General features: G+C 46.7%; 1 protein-coding gene across 8 annotated transcripts in view; it reads right to left on the minus strand.

Annotated features, from left to right (window-relative positions):
* Positions 1-18508, minus strand: part of TNS1 (tensin 1) — a 506243-nt gene that overhangs the window by 165157 nt on the left and 322578 nt on the right. For all 8 annotated transcript variants that reach the window (XM_040358202.1, XM_040358200.1, XM_040358205.1 and 5 more), the window contains 3 exons: positions 8397-8519; positions 4686-4750; positions 1498-1581 (listed from right to left, as the gene is read on the minus strand). In XM_040358202.1, the coding sequence (XP_040214136.1) occupies positions 1498-1581; positions 4686-4750; positions 8397-8519 (272 nt within the window). The remainder of the gene's footprint in view (positions 1-1497; positions 1582-4685; positions 4751-8396; positions 8520-18508) is intronic.

Raw genomic sequence — 18508 nt, forward strand, 5'->3', positions numbered from 1 at the left:
ACGCATTGGAGCGTAGCTTGGCTGGAGCCCGGGCTGAGGCTGCCTTTCCACACATCTGCGGGGTCTTGCAGTGATGTGCAGTGTATAAATGACTGCGCACCAGTGCACAAAACAAGGTCCATAAAGACATGGATGAGCGAGTTTGGGGTAGAGGAACTAGACTGGCCTGCACATAGTCCTGACCTCTACCCGATAGAACACCTTTAGGATGAATTAGAGCGGAGACTGTGAGCCAGGCCTTTCTTATCCAACATCAGAGCCTGACCTCACAAATGCTCTTCTGGAAGAATGGTCAGGGCCGTCTTAATGGCATCATGGGCCCCTGGGCAAAGTAATGCTCTGGGGCCCCTACAATGATGACAGTGCAGGTATACAGACATCAAGTAGGTAGGAGGCAGACTGCCTCCCCTGTGTATCTATCACTCTCAGGGCCATCATGGGGCCCCCAAATTTTGGGGCAGCGTGGGCTCAAGGACCAGCTGCTTTGGGGAAAGTGCAGGGGCCTCCCATGCAGCTGGGGCCCCTGGGCAGTGCCCAGGTGTGCCCCCTCATTAAGACAGCTCTGAGAATGGTCAAACATTCCCATAGACACCCTCTTAAACCTTGTGGACGGCCTTCCCAGAAGAGTTGAAGCTGTTATAGTTGCAAAGGGTGGGAAACACAATATTGAACCCTACGGACTGTTGGCTAGATTCAGGTAGGGACGCGCAATTTTAAGACGGCGTAGCCGCCTTAAGTAAGAGAGGCGAGTACATGATTCTCAAAGCACTTACCTCCTTACTTAGGGCGGCGTAGTGTAAACGCGGCGGGCGTAAGCGTGCCTAATTCAAATGGGTTGGAGGGGGGCGTGTTTAATGGTAATGAGGCTTGACCTCACGTCCTTTTATGCCTACTGCGCATGCGCCGGGCGCCTACATCTCCCAGTGCGCATTGCTGCTAAGTACGCCGTACGGGCCTATTGATTTCGACGTGGACGTAAACGACGTAACTCCCGATTCGCGGACGACTTACACAAAAGACGTAAAAAATTCGAACCTCGCGGCGGGAACGGCGGCCATACTTTAACATTGTTATTCCACCTAATAGGTGGAATAACTTTAGGCCGCCTAAGGCCTTACGGAAACGGCGTAAATCGACTGCGGCGGACGGGCGTACGTTCGTGAATCGACGTAGAAACTCATTTACATATTCTACGCCGGCCACAATGGAAGCGCCACCTAGCGGTCATCCGAAAAATTGCAATCTAAGATAGGACGGCGCAAGCCGTCGTATCTTAGATATGTTTAAGCGTATCTCTGTTTGAGCATACGCTTAAACATAAGTCGGCGTAGATTCTGAGTTAGGTCAACTTATTTACTGATAAGTCGGCCTAACTCTACCTGAATCTACCTATAAGACTGCGATGCCATTAAAGTTCATGTGCGTGTAAAGGCAGGTGTCCCAATACTTTTGACAATATAGCGTATGTCCATCAAAGAGAACAGATCTGTGACTAACCTCTTCTGAGACGGCTGTGCGACGGGAAGAACCTTGTCTTCATAGAAGCGCCTCATTGCAAACCTGTCCAGAGCCTGATCTGCACTGTGGAGAAAGAAAGAAAGAGAACATTTCACAAAGGGGGGTGGGGGGGGGGGGAGGGGAGAACATTATATATTATGCTCAGTGCATATTTACATTTTACAATCACCCCGATTCATCAATTTTAATTAACCCTTCTGGCATGCTAAAGTGGCCTCTCGATCAATGCCGTGTGTCCGTTTTCGCACACGGTACCTAAAGTGCTCCTGCAAGTTTGATGAATCGCGGCGAAACTCTCTATTTTGCTATAGAGCACTGTAAGCATAACGAGAATCCTGAACAGAACACTATAGACGTCATGCTGGAGTCACACCATCGGAGGGATGGGGCTGCCGACATCACATCCATAATGGTGGCCCCCAGCAGAAGTCTCTGGGCCGGATTCACAAAGAGTTACGCCGGCGTATCAGCAGATACGCCGACGTAACTCCAAATCTAAGCCCGTCGTATGTTTAAGTGTATGCTCAAACTGAGATACACTTAAACATGCCTAAGATACGACAGCCTGCGCCGTCGTATCTTAGGGTGCAATATTTACGCTGGCCGCTAGGTGGCGCTTCCATGGAGTTCGGCGTAGAATATGCAAATGAGTCGTTACGCCGATTCACGAACGTACGCTTGCCCATCGCAGTAAAGATACGCCGTTTCCGTAAGAGATACGCCGCGTAAAGATAAACATGCCCCCTCGGTGGCGTATCCAATGTTAAGTATGGCCGTCGTTCCCGCGTCGCAATTTGAAAATTTTACGTCGTTTGCGTAACTCGTCCGTGAATGGGGCTGGACGCCATTTACGTCCGCGTCAAAACCAATGACGTCCTTGCGACGTCATTTAGAGCAATGCACGCCGGGATATTTTAGAGACGGCGCATGCGCAGTTCGTTCGGTGCGGGAACGTGCTTCATTTAAATGAAACACGCCCCCTACCCGCCGAATTTGAATTCCGCCGGGTGATTTACACTACGCCACCGCAACTTTACAGGCAAGTGCTTTGTGAATAAAGCACTTGCCTGAAAAACTTGCGGCGGCGTAACGTAAATTAATTACGTTACGCCCGCCCAAAAATACGCCCATCTACGTGAATCTGCCCCTCTGTGCTTTTGGGGGTCTATACAAGGAAAAATGTGTAACCTGCACACATAATATACCAGGAAGACTGGTGCTGAGGGTCTCTTTAGGCAGGGCCGGAGGGGAGGCTGCCCTGGGCACCGTGTTATCATATGAGGAGGTGGGGGGGGGGGCACGAGGAGATTTTGGGGGGTAAGAATTGTTCCAGAAGAGGACATTTTGGGGAGGTGTGCTAGGAGCGGTAATTTGGGGGAATGGGTGAGGGGGGGATCTGTTCCAGGTGGGAGGGATTTGTGCTAGAAAAGGTAATATGGTTGAAGGGGGATTTATGCTAGAAGGGATGATGGGGGGGGGGGTTTGGAGTGGAGGGAGAAGATTTGTGCTGGGAAGGGAACTTTTTTTTTTTTGCAGAGGTTTTTTTTTTTTGCTAGGGGCATGGGTGGAAAGGATTTAAGCTGGGGAGGGCAAAGATGTGTGCCAGGAGGGGGGGAATTTAGCAGGGGGGTGGGTTTGTACTAGGAGGAAGGGGAGATTTATGCTTAGGGGGAACATGCAGGTTGATGCTCGATTTTTTTGGGGGGGGGGGATTTTTGCTGACACGTAATCATACATCTTGGGGGGGGGGGGGGGGGATTTGGCATGTTCACCCTGGTCTCTACATGACCTTGTCCCGTCACTGGGGTAGATTCAGGTAGCTACGCTATAAGTTACGGCGGCGCAGCGTAGTGTATTTACGCTACGCCTCCGCAACTTACAGGAGCAAGTGCAGTATTCACAAAGCACTTGCTCCGTAAGTCGCGGCGGCGTAGCGTAAATGGTGCCGGCGTAAGCTCGCGTAATTCAAATGGGGAAGGGGGGGCGGGTTTTATGGTAATATGTGATGACCTGACGTGATTTACGAACGGCGCATTCGCCGTCCGTGTACATATCCCAGTGTGCATTGCTTCCAAGTACGGCGTAACGACGTATTGGTTTCGACGTGAACGTAAATTACGTCCAGCCCTATTCGCGAACGACTTACGCAAACGACGTAAATAATTTAAATTTTGAAGTGGGAACGACGTCCATACTTAACATCGGCTGCGCCTCCTAATAGCAGGATCAGCCTTACGCCGAAAAAGCCTTAACGCAGACGACGTAAAAAACGAACGCCGGGCGCACGTACGTTTGTGAATCGGCGTATCTAGGAAATTAGCATATTTAAACGCCGACAACAACGGAAGCGCCCCTAGCGGCCAAAGTTATATTGCACACAATTCTACGCCGCCGCAATCAAGTTACGTCGGTGGAAGAAGCCTATTTTTTTCAGCGTAACTGCCTTTGTGAATCGGCGTAACGCTATGCGGGAGCGGAATTCAAATTACGGCGGCGTATCTGGATACGCCGCCGCAAAAGGTATGTGAATCTACCCCACTGTCTTTAAGGGCCAATTGTGCTGCCTTCTGTAAGGAAGACCTATTTTTTCCCATTGGTTTAGCCCAGCTCAGTTTCCGTAACACATTTTTTGAAACCACCGTCGTGACAGCCAATCACAGCGGTCATGTTATCTTAAGCCGCGCCCCTCCTCCCGGCATCATAAACCTCTTAAAGGGCCAGGAGCCGCCATCGCTAAGGGGTTAATGAAGCCAAAAATGAAGATAAAAAATAGCTTGTTAAAATATAAAAGAACCAAAAAACAGCTTTTCGTGGAGCTTTCAGTGCAGAGATTTCCCCCGACATCTCCTCAGTCTGATGACCGGCATCATTCAACCTACTTCCTCTGACCCCAGGGCCCCCCCAACCTACTTCCTCTGACCCTAGGGCCCCCCCCCCCCCCCCAAGACTGCGACTCGACAGTGAAAGAAGAAGCAGCACAGCTGCCCTCTCCTATCAGCATGCTTTCTTGCCAGCGCCACAAACTGATTGGCTCCTTGTGCTGCTTCTTCCTCTCACGCTCCAGCTCTGCTTTATGCAGGAGGCGGATTGCAGGTCAAATTCGGTCCTTACACTTATTGCAATTTAAAAGAAATAAAATGGTTATTCGAAGCCTGTCTGTGAGATACCTGGCAGATATGTTGCTGTAGTGCATGTATGCCGCCACAACCACTCCGGTGCGCCCTCGATTTCCCTGAAAGGAAAATAAAAGAAATAAATACATAAAAATGGAGATGGGCCTACGCCAAATTTTGTTAGATTTTCTGACAGCTATGTAGTACACGGGCCCACCTGACCGGAGACACATTGAATGGATCAGGTAGAAGAGAGATAGAGATGGGGCCAAGTGAGGACCCCTAAAAAGCCCTTGTGGAGAATCAGCCATGGTATACCGAAATTAATTATAAACGTTATTGTTGTATCAAAAGGTTTGCTATAGTTCCGTTACATGCTAAATGTTACATATGAGGAATGTATCATTGCCATCTCCATCAATAAAAAACATACGTACCGTGTTTCCCTGAAAAGAAGACCTAGCATGATTCTCGGGGAGGGCTGCAATATAAGCCCTACCCTGAAAATAAGCCCTAGTAAAATTTGTTAATTTTTTTACCGTAATCCACCTTGCAGAATGATTGCCGGAGGTCTTCTCCTCTCCTCCTGGCTGACACCCGCCCCCCCTCCCCAGTCCACGGAGCGGGCCAACACCAGTGAGACAGCGCCCCCCCCCTCTGCTCTCCTCCCGCCCGATGCCCGCAGCCCCTCCCTCCTCAGCGCACGGAGCGTGGACAGATGCCAGCGGGACAGCGGCTCCCCCCTCTTCTCTCCTCCCACCCGATGCCCGCAGCCCCCCCTCCCCAGTGCACGGAGCAGACAGATGCCAGCGGGACACCGGATCCCCCCTCCCCTCCCACCCGACGCCTGCGGCCTTCCCTTCCAGTGCATGGAGCAGATCGGGGATCCCGGAGCAGAGAAGAAAAGCCCAAGGGAGACCATGCGACCGCCAGGTCAGCTGCAAGAAAGGTATTGCCCACAAAACCATTACAAAGGGAGACACACTGCACCCCAAATCGGCACAATTCCTTTAAATGTAATTGCATAATTCTATAAGGATGGATTTTAAGAAGCTTTTTAGGTCCTGATCTGACAGGGAGGGGGAGGGGGAGAAGACAGGGGACACAGGAGATGGATAATTGATACAGCAGAAGCACTATGCATTCTATTATGCTTTAAAGGAAAATGATTTTTTATTTTTTTTTTGCGTTACAACCACTTTAAGATCATTGAACATACCGTAAAAAATAAGACATCCCCCGAAAATAAGCCCTAGTGTGTTTTAGGTTGCCAAAATTAATATAATACCCGGGCTTATTTTCGGGGAAACACAGTACAAAACAGTAAAAATAGACGTCGTCACACTAAAGGCGCCAGACCTACGGGCCCCACACATACACAACCACATGTACTTCCAGCTAAGGACACTAGATGGTGCTGTTATGTATCAGGTAAACTAATATTAGCATGGAAATTAGAGACTGCTAATTGGAATGAATCTTTAAAAGAGATATTGCTCTGAATCGGATTCTATTGAAGACCGTTTTCATCGTAGACAGTCCATGAGTAGTTTTCCTGATGATATATTAATTGATGACTGCTAACCATTTCTGAAGCACAACCAATGTTAACCACTTGCTCACTTGGCCCCGTCTCTATCTCTTTTTTTCAGTTGTGTTTTTTGCTCTGGAGGTATCCCGTCCATTTGCGACGAAACGGTAACCGTTATCCCTTCATTACAATAGCCACGCTATTATAGCAGTATATTGGATTCATGGATGTTTTTTTATTTTTTTCACCGGCTCTCAGGTAGGCTCTCATATTCTATTCTATAAGGACTCATTTACACTTAAAAAAATTATATACTGCGGCAGGGCCGCTCTATTGCGCGAAAGGACGTACCTGTACATCATTTTGTGCACTAGACACTGGGGGCGCACTCGTGCCGATTGGAGAGAGGGGGAGCCAATCAGCGGGGTACACCAGCCACCAGCAATCGTTCCCCAGAGAGGCAGAAACGGCTATCTGCCTATGTAAACAAGGCAGATCGCTGTTCTGACAGGGAAGAAACACCATACTCTGGCTCAGATTCACAAAGGAGATATGACGGCGTATCTCCAGATACGCCGTCGTATCTCTGAGTTGTGCCGTCGTATCTATGCGCCTGATTCTTAGAATCAGTTACGTATAGATTTGTATTAGAAATATGTAAATCAGCTAGATACGCGAATTCACGAACGTACGCCCGGCCGACGCAGTACAGATACGCCGTTTACGTTAGGCTTTTCCCGGCGTAAAGTTACCCCAGCTATATGCGGCGTACCAATGTTAAGTATGGCCATCGTTCCCGCGACGAAATTTGAAAATTTTACGTCGTTTGCGTAAGTCGTCCGTGAATGGGGCTGGACGTAATTTATGTTCACGTCGAAACCAATACGTCCTTGCGGCGTAATTTGGAGCAATGCACACTGGGATATGTCCACGGACGGCGCATGCGCCGTTCGTGAAAAACGTCAATCACGTCGGGTCACGAGTGATTTGCATAAAACACGCCCCCCTGTTCCACATTTGAATAAGGCGGGCTTACGCCGGCCGATTTACGATACGCCGCCGCAACTTACGGAGCAAGTGCTTTAAGAATACTGCACTTGCCCGTCTAAGTTGCGGAGGGGTAACATAAATAGGATACGTTACGCCCGCACAAAGATACACGGCTGTACGTGAATCCGGGCCTCTGTCTTCATCCAGTCAGACCACCCCCCCCCCCCCCCCCACACACACAGTTAGCAAGCACCCCCTAGGGACACATTTAACCCTTTGATCGCCCCTGATGTTAACCTCTTCCTTGCCAGTATCATTAGTACAGTGACAGTGCATATTTTTTATGCGCATGCGCCATTCGTAAAAAGCGTCATTTACGTGGGGTCACATAAAATGTACATAACACACTCCCACATCTACCACATTTGAATTAGGCGGGCTTACGCTGGCCTATTTACGCTACGCCGCCGTAACTTTAGTTTGAGAATACGGCACTTGCCTGTAAAAGTTGTGGAGGCGTAACGTAAATAGGATACGTTACGCCCGCACAAAGATACGCCATTCTACGTGAATCCGGGCCCTAGAGTGACTTAAACATAGGAGGGGCGGGGAAGCTGGTCAAGGAGCTTCCAGTGCTCTCCAAAGTACGCTTGGTTCCACAAGCCCCCTGCCCCAAGGGACTCCCGTCACAGTTCCCTCAATTCTTGTTTAGGTTGACAATTGTTAAATTTTAGATGTTCAATCACTTTATGTCCCAGTCCCAATGGCCAAGAGGACAAATCGAGAGAGCAAATCTCTCATGCAGTCAGGGGCGGACTGACAACTCATGGGGCCCTCGGGCAATAGAAGATTATGGGGCCCCTCTGGCTTACAGATGGCCACCACGCCAGGAGGCAGTGCAGAGGCAGGGCAGCTAAAATCTCGGGATCGTCACATTAAAAGCATGTCAGTTTCGGACATATCAGGGACAGATCTAAAAAAAACACAGATTTTTACATACTGTCCCTGGTTTTACTGAGCCTGGCAACCCTGATGGGGCCCCCTAGTGGCATGGGGCCCTCGGGCAGTGCCCGAGTGACTCAATGGTCAGTCCGCCCCTGCATGCAGTGACACAGATCACAATAAGATAATCCTTCTACACCATCCAAAGTTAGAAAAGTGCATTGTCCATGTTGAGTCTTTTCTGTTATTGTAATTACTGTATGTTTTTGTAGGATAAAGATAAAAAAGAAAAAGAAAAGTACCTTGTTGTGAATGACGACAACATTGTGGGGGTCGGCGTTCAGCCACGTGTCCATGGCTTTACAGATACTGCACACCTTCTCCAGTGCCGGGGCATGGAGGTCTGGCCACCCGAAATCCAACACCTGCATGGAGAGAAAACCGAACATGAGGACACCGATAAGGATTCTAAGATATAAAAACAACATAAATATCAGTAATGGGTGTATGGACACAAGGGCCGCACTGTGAAAAGACACTGGAGGGGCGCAAATGCCTAGTGCATTACCGCCACTAAATTTGTATTTGGAAGCCAGAAACATACTCGTGAACATGAGAAGGTGCAAGCATTTCAGAACTCAACTCCAGCTTTAGGCGATGTCATAGTTTCAAGATGAAAAGAGGGAAACCCCACAGGGTGGCACTGTGGATGCAGATCTAGTGAGAAGGTGCCACATCCTCAATTGCAGACAAATTTGAAAAAAAAATGGACTCTAGCCACTTAAGACCCGGACCTTTAGGCAGCTAAAGGACCCGGACAGTTTTTGCGATTTGACACTGCGTCGCTTTAACTGACTTTCTTTTGGTGGCATTTGTTCATATCTGCGGTTTTTATTTTTTGCGCTATAAACAGTAGAGCGACGATTTTGAAAAAAATGCAATATTTTTTACTTTTTGCTATAATAAATATCCCCAAAAAAGATATCAATTTTTTTTCCCTCAGTTTAGGCCGATACGTATTCTTCTACCTATTTTTGGTAAAAAAAATCGCAATAAGCGTTTATTGGTTGGTTTGCGCAAAATGTATAGCATTTACAAAATAGGGGATAGTTTTATTGCATTTTTATTAATTATTTCTTTTTTACTACTAATGGCGGCGATCAGCGATTTTTTTCATGACTGCGACATTATGGCGGACACTTCGGACAATTTTGACACATTTTTGGGACCATTGTCATTTTCACAGCAAAAAAATGCATTAAAAATGCATTGTTTACTGTGAAAATGACAATTGCAGTTTGGGAGTTAACCACAAGGGGGCGCTGAAGGGGTTATATGTGACCTCATGTCTGTTTCTAACTGTAGGGGGGTGTGGCTGTAGGTGTAACATCATCAATTGTGTTTCCCTATAAAAGGAACACACGATCGATCACGGCGCCACAGTGAAGAATGGGGAAGCCGTGTTTACACACGGCTCTCCTCGTTCTTCAACTCCGGGGACCGATCGCGGGACTCCAGCGGCGATCGGGTCCGCGGGTCCCGCGGTCACAGAGCTTCGGACCGGGTCGCGGGCGAGGACGTACCTGTACGTGCTTGTGCCCAGCCGTGCCATTCTGCCGACGTAAATGTGCAGGAGGCGGTTATTAAGTGGCTAGATGGACTTTCTAGGCACCACAACACACACAGTTATCTAAAAATAAGTTGTTTATTACAAAAAGCCCAAAAATTACAAAGAGAGGTCAAAATTCCTAGCACTATATGTCAGTTCCTGCGGGTGGGAAGCTAACGCGTTTCGGAGGACATAGCACCCCCCTCAGAGCCGAGGACTAGGCGAGCTGGAATTGGCTTGGATTGTGTATCCAAGGATAGAGAGCTACGGTCTGGAAAATCCAACCGGATTTCCGCCCATACAAACAATTAGAACTTAATAGTAAATAATAATAGGGAATATTACTTTCAGGATGCAATCTAAAAGCATTGCACCAGCTCTATACTAAAGATCTTTATTATAGCGACTAAAAAAGCAACGCTTGTCCAGATTCCCAATGGGGAGTTTTGGTCTCTGTTCTCAGGCTCTTCGAAACACTTAAACTGAAGCTATATGAAAAATAGACCAGCCCGCAAACCAAAATATCTGCAGAGGTTTTGGAGTTGCCAGCTGTCTTTATTTTCTAAAGATCTTGTTGATATATGTCGTCTCCAAAGGGATTTAGTAGCTTTTGTAGATTAGTAATATGTCACATAAAGGCCAGCCAATACTGTGTGATCTGGAGTCAGGGGAGGGCTGGGCCAGGTGGCAGGGTGGCAATTGCCTCCCAGGCCACCCTAACATATGTTCAAAATGCCTGCTACCATTTTATTTTTTATTCTGGTCTTGGAAGTCGGGCTGACCACTAGCTGTTGCATTCCAGGAGTTGTAGTCCACGCTCAAGCTTCCAGTGGGTGGAAAACAGAGCAGCGCAGAGGAAACTACAACTCCCTGGGACTGGATTCTTGGAAGCAGACAGAGGCAGGGCATGCCAGGTAGTAGGGATGCAGGACTGGGCACTGGCTGCAACTTGACCCCAGGACCAAGAGCATTACCCCCCCAGGAGGCCGTGGCGTGCAAGGACCTGCTGAACTGAGATCACTGAGGTGAGAGACCCTGACACCCCTAGATGACCCCCATCTTTCCCCCCCCCCATACACCCCATGTAACCTGTCCCAGTGATCAGGCTGCATGGTGAGCTGATTCGGTGATTCAATGGGCCACTTGACTTGCCCCCCAGGCCTAAGGCTGCCAGCCCTCCCCTGGCTGGAGTAGAATCCAAGTCATGCAGCCTGTTCATTCTGTGTGTGTGCCTCAGTTAGAGATCACTCAATGAGAAGTGTAGAAAAGTCAAAATGTTTTTCTCTTCCAACTAGGGATCCGATTCACTCCCAGCATTGTTTTTTATTGTCTTCTCTACTGCCAACCACATGTCAGCCCTGAGGAAGATGGCGGCTTTCTTCCAGGTGGGCGGCCCTTCATCAAAAACATTCTATACTCATCACTAGAGATGAGCACAACGGAAAAAATGTATTTTGTTTTCGTTAGTTAAATTAATAATTTAATTTCGTCATATATTTTTTTTTTTTCATTTTCTATTCCTTTATATTCTATTTTATTCTGTTCCATTTCATTATTTTCTATTTCTTTGTTTTCTATTCTATTCCTTTATTTTATATTCAATTATATTCCTTTATTTTCTATTCAATTATATTCCTTTATTTTCTTTTCTATTATATTCCTTTATTTTCCATTTTATTATATTCCTGTATTTTCTATTTTATTATATTCCTTTATTTTCCATTTTATTATATTCCTGTATTTTCCATTTTACTATATTCCTGTATTTTCTATTTTATTATATTCCTGTATTTTCCATTTTATTTTATTCCTGTATTTTCTATTTTATTATATTCCTTTATTTTCTATTCTATTTTATTCTGTTCCAAGACAAGCTACATTTTTAAATACATTTTGACTTGATATACAAGCTATGTCTTGATATAAGAGTAGCGTCACGTCACAACTGAGTATAAAAGAGAAGAGCGGAGCCTCTAAGTGTAGTGATTCGGCACTGCGTCGCTTTAACAGACAATTGCGCGGTCGTGCGACGTGGCTTCCAAACAAAATTGGCGTCCTTTTTTTCCCACAAATAGAGCTTTCTTTTGGTGGAATTTGATCACCTCTGCGGTTTTTAGTTTTTGCGCTATAAATAAAAATAAAGCGACAATTTTGAAAAAAATGAATATTTTTTACTTTTTGATATAATAAATATCCCCAAAAATATATAAAAAAAATATATTTTTCCTCAGTTTAGGCCGATACGTATTCTTCTACCTATTTTTCGTAAAAAAAACCCCTCAAAAATAGGGGGTATTTTTATGGCATTTTTATTAATATTTATTTTTTTACTAGTAATGGCGGCGATCAGCGATTTTTTTTCGGTACTGTGACATTACGGCGGACACTTTGGACACTTTTGACACATTTTTGGGACCATTGGCATTTTTATAGCGATCAGTGCTATAAAAATGCATTGCTTACTATAAAAATGCCACTGGCAGGGAAGGGGTTAACACTAAGGGGCGGGGAAGGTGTTAAGTATGTTCCCTGGGTGTGTTCTAACTGTAGGGGGGTGGGACTGACTAGGGGAAATGACTGATCGCTGTTCTTACATTGTATGAATAGAAGATCAGCATTTCCCCCTGACAGGACCGGGAGCTGCGTGTTTACACACACAGTTCCCGATCCCCGCTCTGTAACGAGCGATCGCGTGTGCCCAGCGACGATCGCGCCCGCCTGGCACGCACACGGGACTCGGGGGCGAGCGGGCCTGCGAGAGAGCCGATGTAGAGCTACGGGCTCTCGCGCAGGGGAGCCGACCTGCCGCCGGCGACAGGTCGGCAAGTAGTTAAAGGCTCTCTTTTATACTCTGGAGCTCCTGCTGGATTTTCCTTCTAATCCCCTTGCGGAGGCTTCCATGTGTGGATGGACATTTTATGGTCACACAACCAAATCACATTACTATAATCTTTTTATCTGGAATATAAACTGAAGGACCTATAAATAAATGCTTGTGGAACGAATCGTTTGAGTTTCCATTATTTCTTATGGGGAAATTTGCTTTGATGTACAAGTGCTTTGGATTACAAGCATGTTTCTGGAACAAATTATGCTCGCAAAGGTTTTACTGTAAATTCTATAAAAGCAGCCTAAAGTACCGTATTTATCGGCGTATACCGCGCACTATTTTGCCCTGAAAATCAGGGCAAAATTGTGGGGGCGCGGTATACGCCGATACCCGCTTTCCCGCCACGAGTTTGAATACTGCGCCGGCATATACCGAGCGCAGTACACTCGTGTATCTTCGGGCAGTCTCGGTGCCTCTCGCACTGACGTCCTGAGAGTACAGGACGTCAGCGCGAGAGTTGCCGAGCCTGCCCCGATGATACACGAGTGTACTGCGCTCAGTATATGTTGGGGCAGTATTCAAACTCGGCGCGGGAAACGAGCGGGGAGGACGTGAGGACGCCGCAGAAGGGCGCCGGACCCGACGAAGAGGACACCCGAAGCCGCAGACGGACGCCGGACCCGACGAGGCCGCCGATGGACGCCGCGCAAGACACCAAAACTGTAAGTACAAAACATATTTTTTCCACAGGAATTCGGGCAACTTTAGGGGTGCGCGCTATACGCGGGAGCACGCTATACCCCACTAAATACGGTAGGAATCATCATCTGATTTGGTTTTGTTATCATTTATTTTGGATTTGTTGAAATGTATTATTCTAGGCGATTCGGAAATTCAAATACATCCGAATCTCTGAATAATGAAAATTTTGTCTGAATTTTGATTTGTAACGAAGCGAATCACACATGTCTACTCATCACCAAGCTACATGAATGTTTTCACAAGCTAACTTCTAACTCCATACCCAAGGACATGCTTATATAATGGCCTCATTAGGATTGGAATGTCAACAATTTAATAAATTATCATACTAAAAAGCACATTAAGGGCCATTTCACACTTCCTGCATGGCGGTCACTGTGCACGGCGCCACAATGCACTAGCACACCAGTCACATGTTGGTGTTGTTGACTTTGACCGCTACACCCAATGCACGTCCACAATGCATATGTGTTGCAATGCAATGCTAAAAATGCAAAAATACCTACATTTTTGTTTAAAGCGGAGTTCCAGCCTTTTTTGAAGTTTATTAAAAGTCAGCAGCTACAAAAAGCATAGCTGCTGGCTTTTAATAAACAGACACTCACCTGCTCCACTGTCCAGCGACGAGGCCGCACGGAGCTCCGCTCCCCCCCCCCTCTCCGCCGGCGCCTCCATCCTAACTGTGGGCACCCTGTCGTGACAGCTTTCGGCTTCACGGCCGGGCACTCACTGCGCATGAGCGAGTAGTGCTGCGCTACTTGATTGAACAGGCGATCGCCTGGGATCTGTCACGTGTCCCAGGCGATCGCCCTACAGGGAGGGGCCGCCAAAAGGCGATATGACGTATCGCCTTAGCGGTCCCTGGGCGGAAGGAGGAAGCCCCCACTCCCCCCCCCCAAAAAAAAAATTACATGTGGCATGTAAGGGGGTGAGGAGTGGATTAACCACTTAACCCCCGAACCATATTGCTGCCCAAAGACCAGAGCACTTTTTGCGATTCGGGACTGCGCCGCTTTAACTGACAATTGCGCGGTCGTGCGACGTGGCTCCCAAACAAAATTGGCGTCCTTTTTTCCCCACAAATAGAGCTTTCTTTTGGTGGTATTTGATCACCTCTGCGGTTTTTATTTTTTGCACTATAAACAAATATAGAGCGTCAATTTTGAAAAAAATGAATATTTTTTACTTTTTGCTATAATAAATATCCCCCAAAAATATATAAAAAAAAAAAAATTTCCCTCAGTTTAGGGCGATACGTATTCTTCTACATATTTTTCGTTAAAAAAATCGCAATAAGCGTTTATTAATTGGTTTGCGCAAAAGTTATAGCGTTTGCAAAATAGGGGGTATTTTTATGGCATTTTTATTAATATATTTTTTTTACTAGTAATGGCGGCGATCAGCGATTTTTTTTCGTTACTGCGACATTATGGCGGACACTTCGGACACTTTTGACACATTTTTGGGACCATTGGCATTTTTATAGCGATCAGTGCTATAAAAATGCATTGGATTACTATAAAAATGCCACTGGCAGTAAAGGGGTTAACACTAGGGGGCGGGGAAGGGGTTAAGTATGTCCCTGGGTGTGTTCTTACTGTGGGGGGGGGTGGCCTCACTAGGGGAAACACTGATCCTCTGTTCATACATTGTATGAACAGAAGATCAGCATTTCCCCCCCTGACAGGACCGGGAGCTGTGTGTTTACACACACAGCTCCCGGTCCCCGCTCTGTAACGAGCAATCGCAGGTGCCCGGCGGCGATCGAGCCCGCCGGGCACACGCACGGGAGTCGGGAGCGAGCACGCGCCCCTAGTGGCCGCTCAAAGACCCGACGTTATACTACGGGCTCTCGCCCAGGAGAGCCGACCTGCCGCCGTAGAATGACGGCGGCTGGTCGGCAAGTAGTTAAGTGGAAGTTCCACTTTTGGGTGGAACTCCGCTTTAATATGAAGTGTGGTCCATTCGTTTTAAATGGGCTGTCTAGCGCAGCACACATAGGAGACACACATGTGCTGCAGCTCATTTTATTCAGGTGTACAATGGGCACCGAGGCCGGGTTCACACTGGTACGACACGACAGTCGTACTACTTTAGATCGGACTTTACCCTGCGACTTGAAGTCCGACATGTGTCTGACTTCAATAAACAGGGATCAGACTTCGATCCCGACAATATCAGGCACTGTGTCTGGTGTGAATCTTTAGGAAGAACTCCACGCCAAATAATGGCTCCTTCTAGGAGCATACCAGGCCCCTTGGTCTGGTATGGATTTTAAGGGGATCCCCCTACACCAAAAAAACGACGTGCGGTTCCCACAAAAGGCCATTCCAGACCCTTCTCCGAGCACGCAGCCCGACCACTCAGGAAAGGGGGTCGGGACGAGTGAGGGCAGGGGGGCGCCAAATTCCCTTGTCCCCATGTTGATGAGGACAAGGGCCTCTTCCCGACAACCCTGGCCGTTGCAGGCCCCGGGGTCCCCCAGATCCCGGCCCCCAACCCTATGTGAATGAGTATGGGGTATATTGTACCCCTACCCATTCAACTTGTGTCGGACCAGTTAAGACGGCTCCCATAGGGAAACATTGATTTTCACACGTCATGCAACTTGAGCTCCCAATGTCAAAGCGTTTTTCGTACCAGTGTGAACCCGGCCTTATAGATACATTTAGCCTAACACACAATAATGATTGCCTTCAGTTGATTAGCTTATAAAACCAAAAGACAGAAAAATGTATAATATGGGATTGGCTGAAGTAATCAATGACAGCATTTCAGAACTCAACTCCAGCTTTGGGCAATGCCATAGTGTAATTAGACAAAGATTGTCTCTGGACAGCCGCACAAATTATAGCCTTTTATTGAAAGAAGGACAGCACTACAAGTCACAGCAAAATAAAACCCGAATCTGACACGTTTCGCAATGAAACTAGTGCTTAGTCATAGCTGTGAGACTAGGCACTAGTTTCAGTGTGAAACGCGTTGCTCCTGCTTTGTTCCTGCTTTGCCAAGTGCATTGCCTGCACCTGAGTTGTCTGCAATGGAGGATATTCATCTGGGTTCCCACCTGGAGCGGCTCCTCCCTTTCCCATAGTTTCTGCGGTTGGAAAGCCAACGTGTTTCAGGGGATATGCCCCCTTCCTTATTGCTGAGGACCGTGTATCCACAGCTGGAAATCTATGGCCTAGGTAGAAAATCCAGCCGTATTTCCTCCAACTCAAACAATTATAATATACTAATAAAAAATAATAATAAATAGAAAATATTACTTGTAGGATGTTGAAAGCAATGAACCAGCTCTATACTAAAGATCTTTATTACACTACGAAAAAAGCAACGTTTGTCCAGATACCCAGTGTAGGGGGGGGGGGTGGTCTCGGTGCACAGGTTGAGGTAATCAATGACCGCTCCTCTCTATTCGGCCACATAGTAGTGAGCCTGCTCAGTGTTGCACACCAGCATCCAGTGCGCCTAATCTAATCTGTCTGTCCTAGAGCCGGGTCTGCCGATATCGCTATGATGTCATCACTGCAGTTGTGGCCATTTAGTAGTACTGTTCCTCAGATGTAATACGTTGTTAATAGGGGGATTTATAATTGGAGGTAAACGCATTCCTTCTGACACAATACATCCGATACAGCACAGAGTCCGGATCGCATTTCCTGCCAGGATCTACCGCAGCCATACATCTCAATGTTCTTATTTAATGAGTAGACTCCTTGACGGCTCTGTGCTGTATGTCAGTTCATGTCAACTCACACAACTCTAATAAACCAGCTATTGGCCGCTTGCATCCTTCCAGCCGTAGAAAAACTTTAAATACCAGAATGCCCTGACAATGGTGGGTGGAAGGGCTTGACGGGACTTGTAGTTCCTCAAAAATTGTAGGGCTGTAAGCTGCTTCTTAAACCAATCTTGGTCCCACCACACCAAATTTCACAATATGGATTCCACTGAGACTCATCAAGTCACAACATTTAGGCCTCATTCTAGCTCAGCAGAGCCAGCAAGTCTTCTTCATAGAATGAACTCTAGCAGGACCTCATACTATCACAATACAGTTTTTAATCAGTCTCATGTCATCACTTTCTGGGTTCCATGAAGGTTGACGCCACTATACCAATATGGTCCTCCAGACTTCTTTCTATCACAACAACATGTCTTCTCTTGGCCTTCTTTTTCTCATTGCATTCTATAAGCCTAATTCTACCACAACATGACTTCTATAAGGTCTTCAATATCAACATGGTTGTTATACCCCAACATGGCTTCTATAAGGCCTTACTCTGCCTTAGCATGTCTTCTATAAAGCCATTTATACCAGAACATTGTTTTTTAAGGCCTTATTCTGCCACAACATGGCTTCTATAAGACCTCATTCTTCTAAAACATGGCTTCTATAAGACCTCATTCTTCTAAAACATGGCTTCTACCAGGCTTCAATCTACTACAACATGACTTCTGTAAGGCCTCAGTCTGCTACAATATGGCTTTTAAAAGAGCTCATTCTACCACAACATGGCTTCTATTGTAAGGTGACCAGATTTTTAAAATGAAATCCGGGGACATATTTTCTTTACTAGTAATGGCAACAATCAGCGACTCGCTGCCCGCCTTACAGCCTCTCAAGTCTTATGCCGCGTACACACCATCACTTTATGTGATGAAAAAAAATGACGTTTTTAAAAACGTCACTTTAATTGACTGTGTGTGGGGGAAAACGTCGTTTTATGTCTTGTAAAAAACGACCAAAAAAAATTGAAGCATGCTTCAATTTTATGTGTCGTTTTTCAAAAGTGTACTTTTTACTTCACAGAAATTGACCGTGTGTAGCAAAAAACGTCGTTTTCTAAGACGTTTTTTCATCCGCGCATGCCCAGAAGCTACTTATGAAGCGAGCTTCAATGGAAAAACGTGGTGGAACGTAACCTCACTTTGCAAGATCATTGTGAGAAAACGATGGTGTGTAGGCAACTTCGTCTTTGAAAATTGAAGTTTCAAAAACGTCATTTTTTACTTCACAGAAAGTGTCGTTTTCTTTCATCACATAAAGTGATGGTGTGTACGCGGCATTACTCTTTGGGCCCGGCTACTACTGGATGGGGAGCGAAGGAAGATCACTCCACCAGCGAAGGCAATGAGATAGGCAGGTGGCTGGCCAGGATTTGAGCCAAGGCAGAAGAACATGCGAGCGGAGCTGAATGGGCATGCGC

This window comes from Rana temporaria, chromosome 6, assembly GCF_905171775.1.
Source record: "Rana temporaria chromosome 6, aRanTem1.1, whole genome shotgun sequence".
Taxonomy (NCBI): Eukaryota; Metazoa; Chordata; class Amphibia; order Anura; family Ranidae; genus Rana; species Rana temporaria.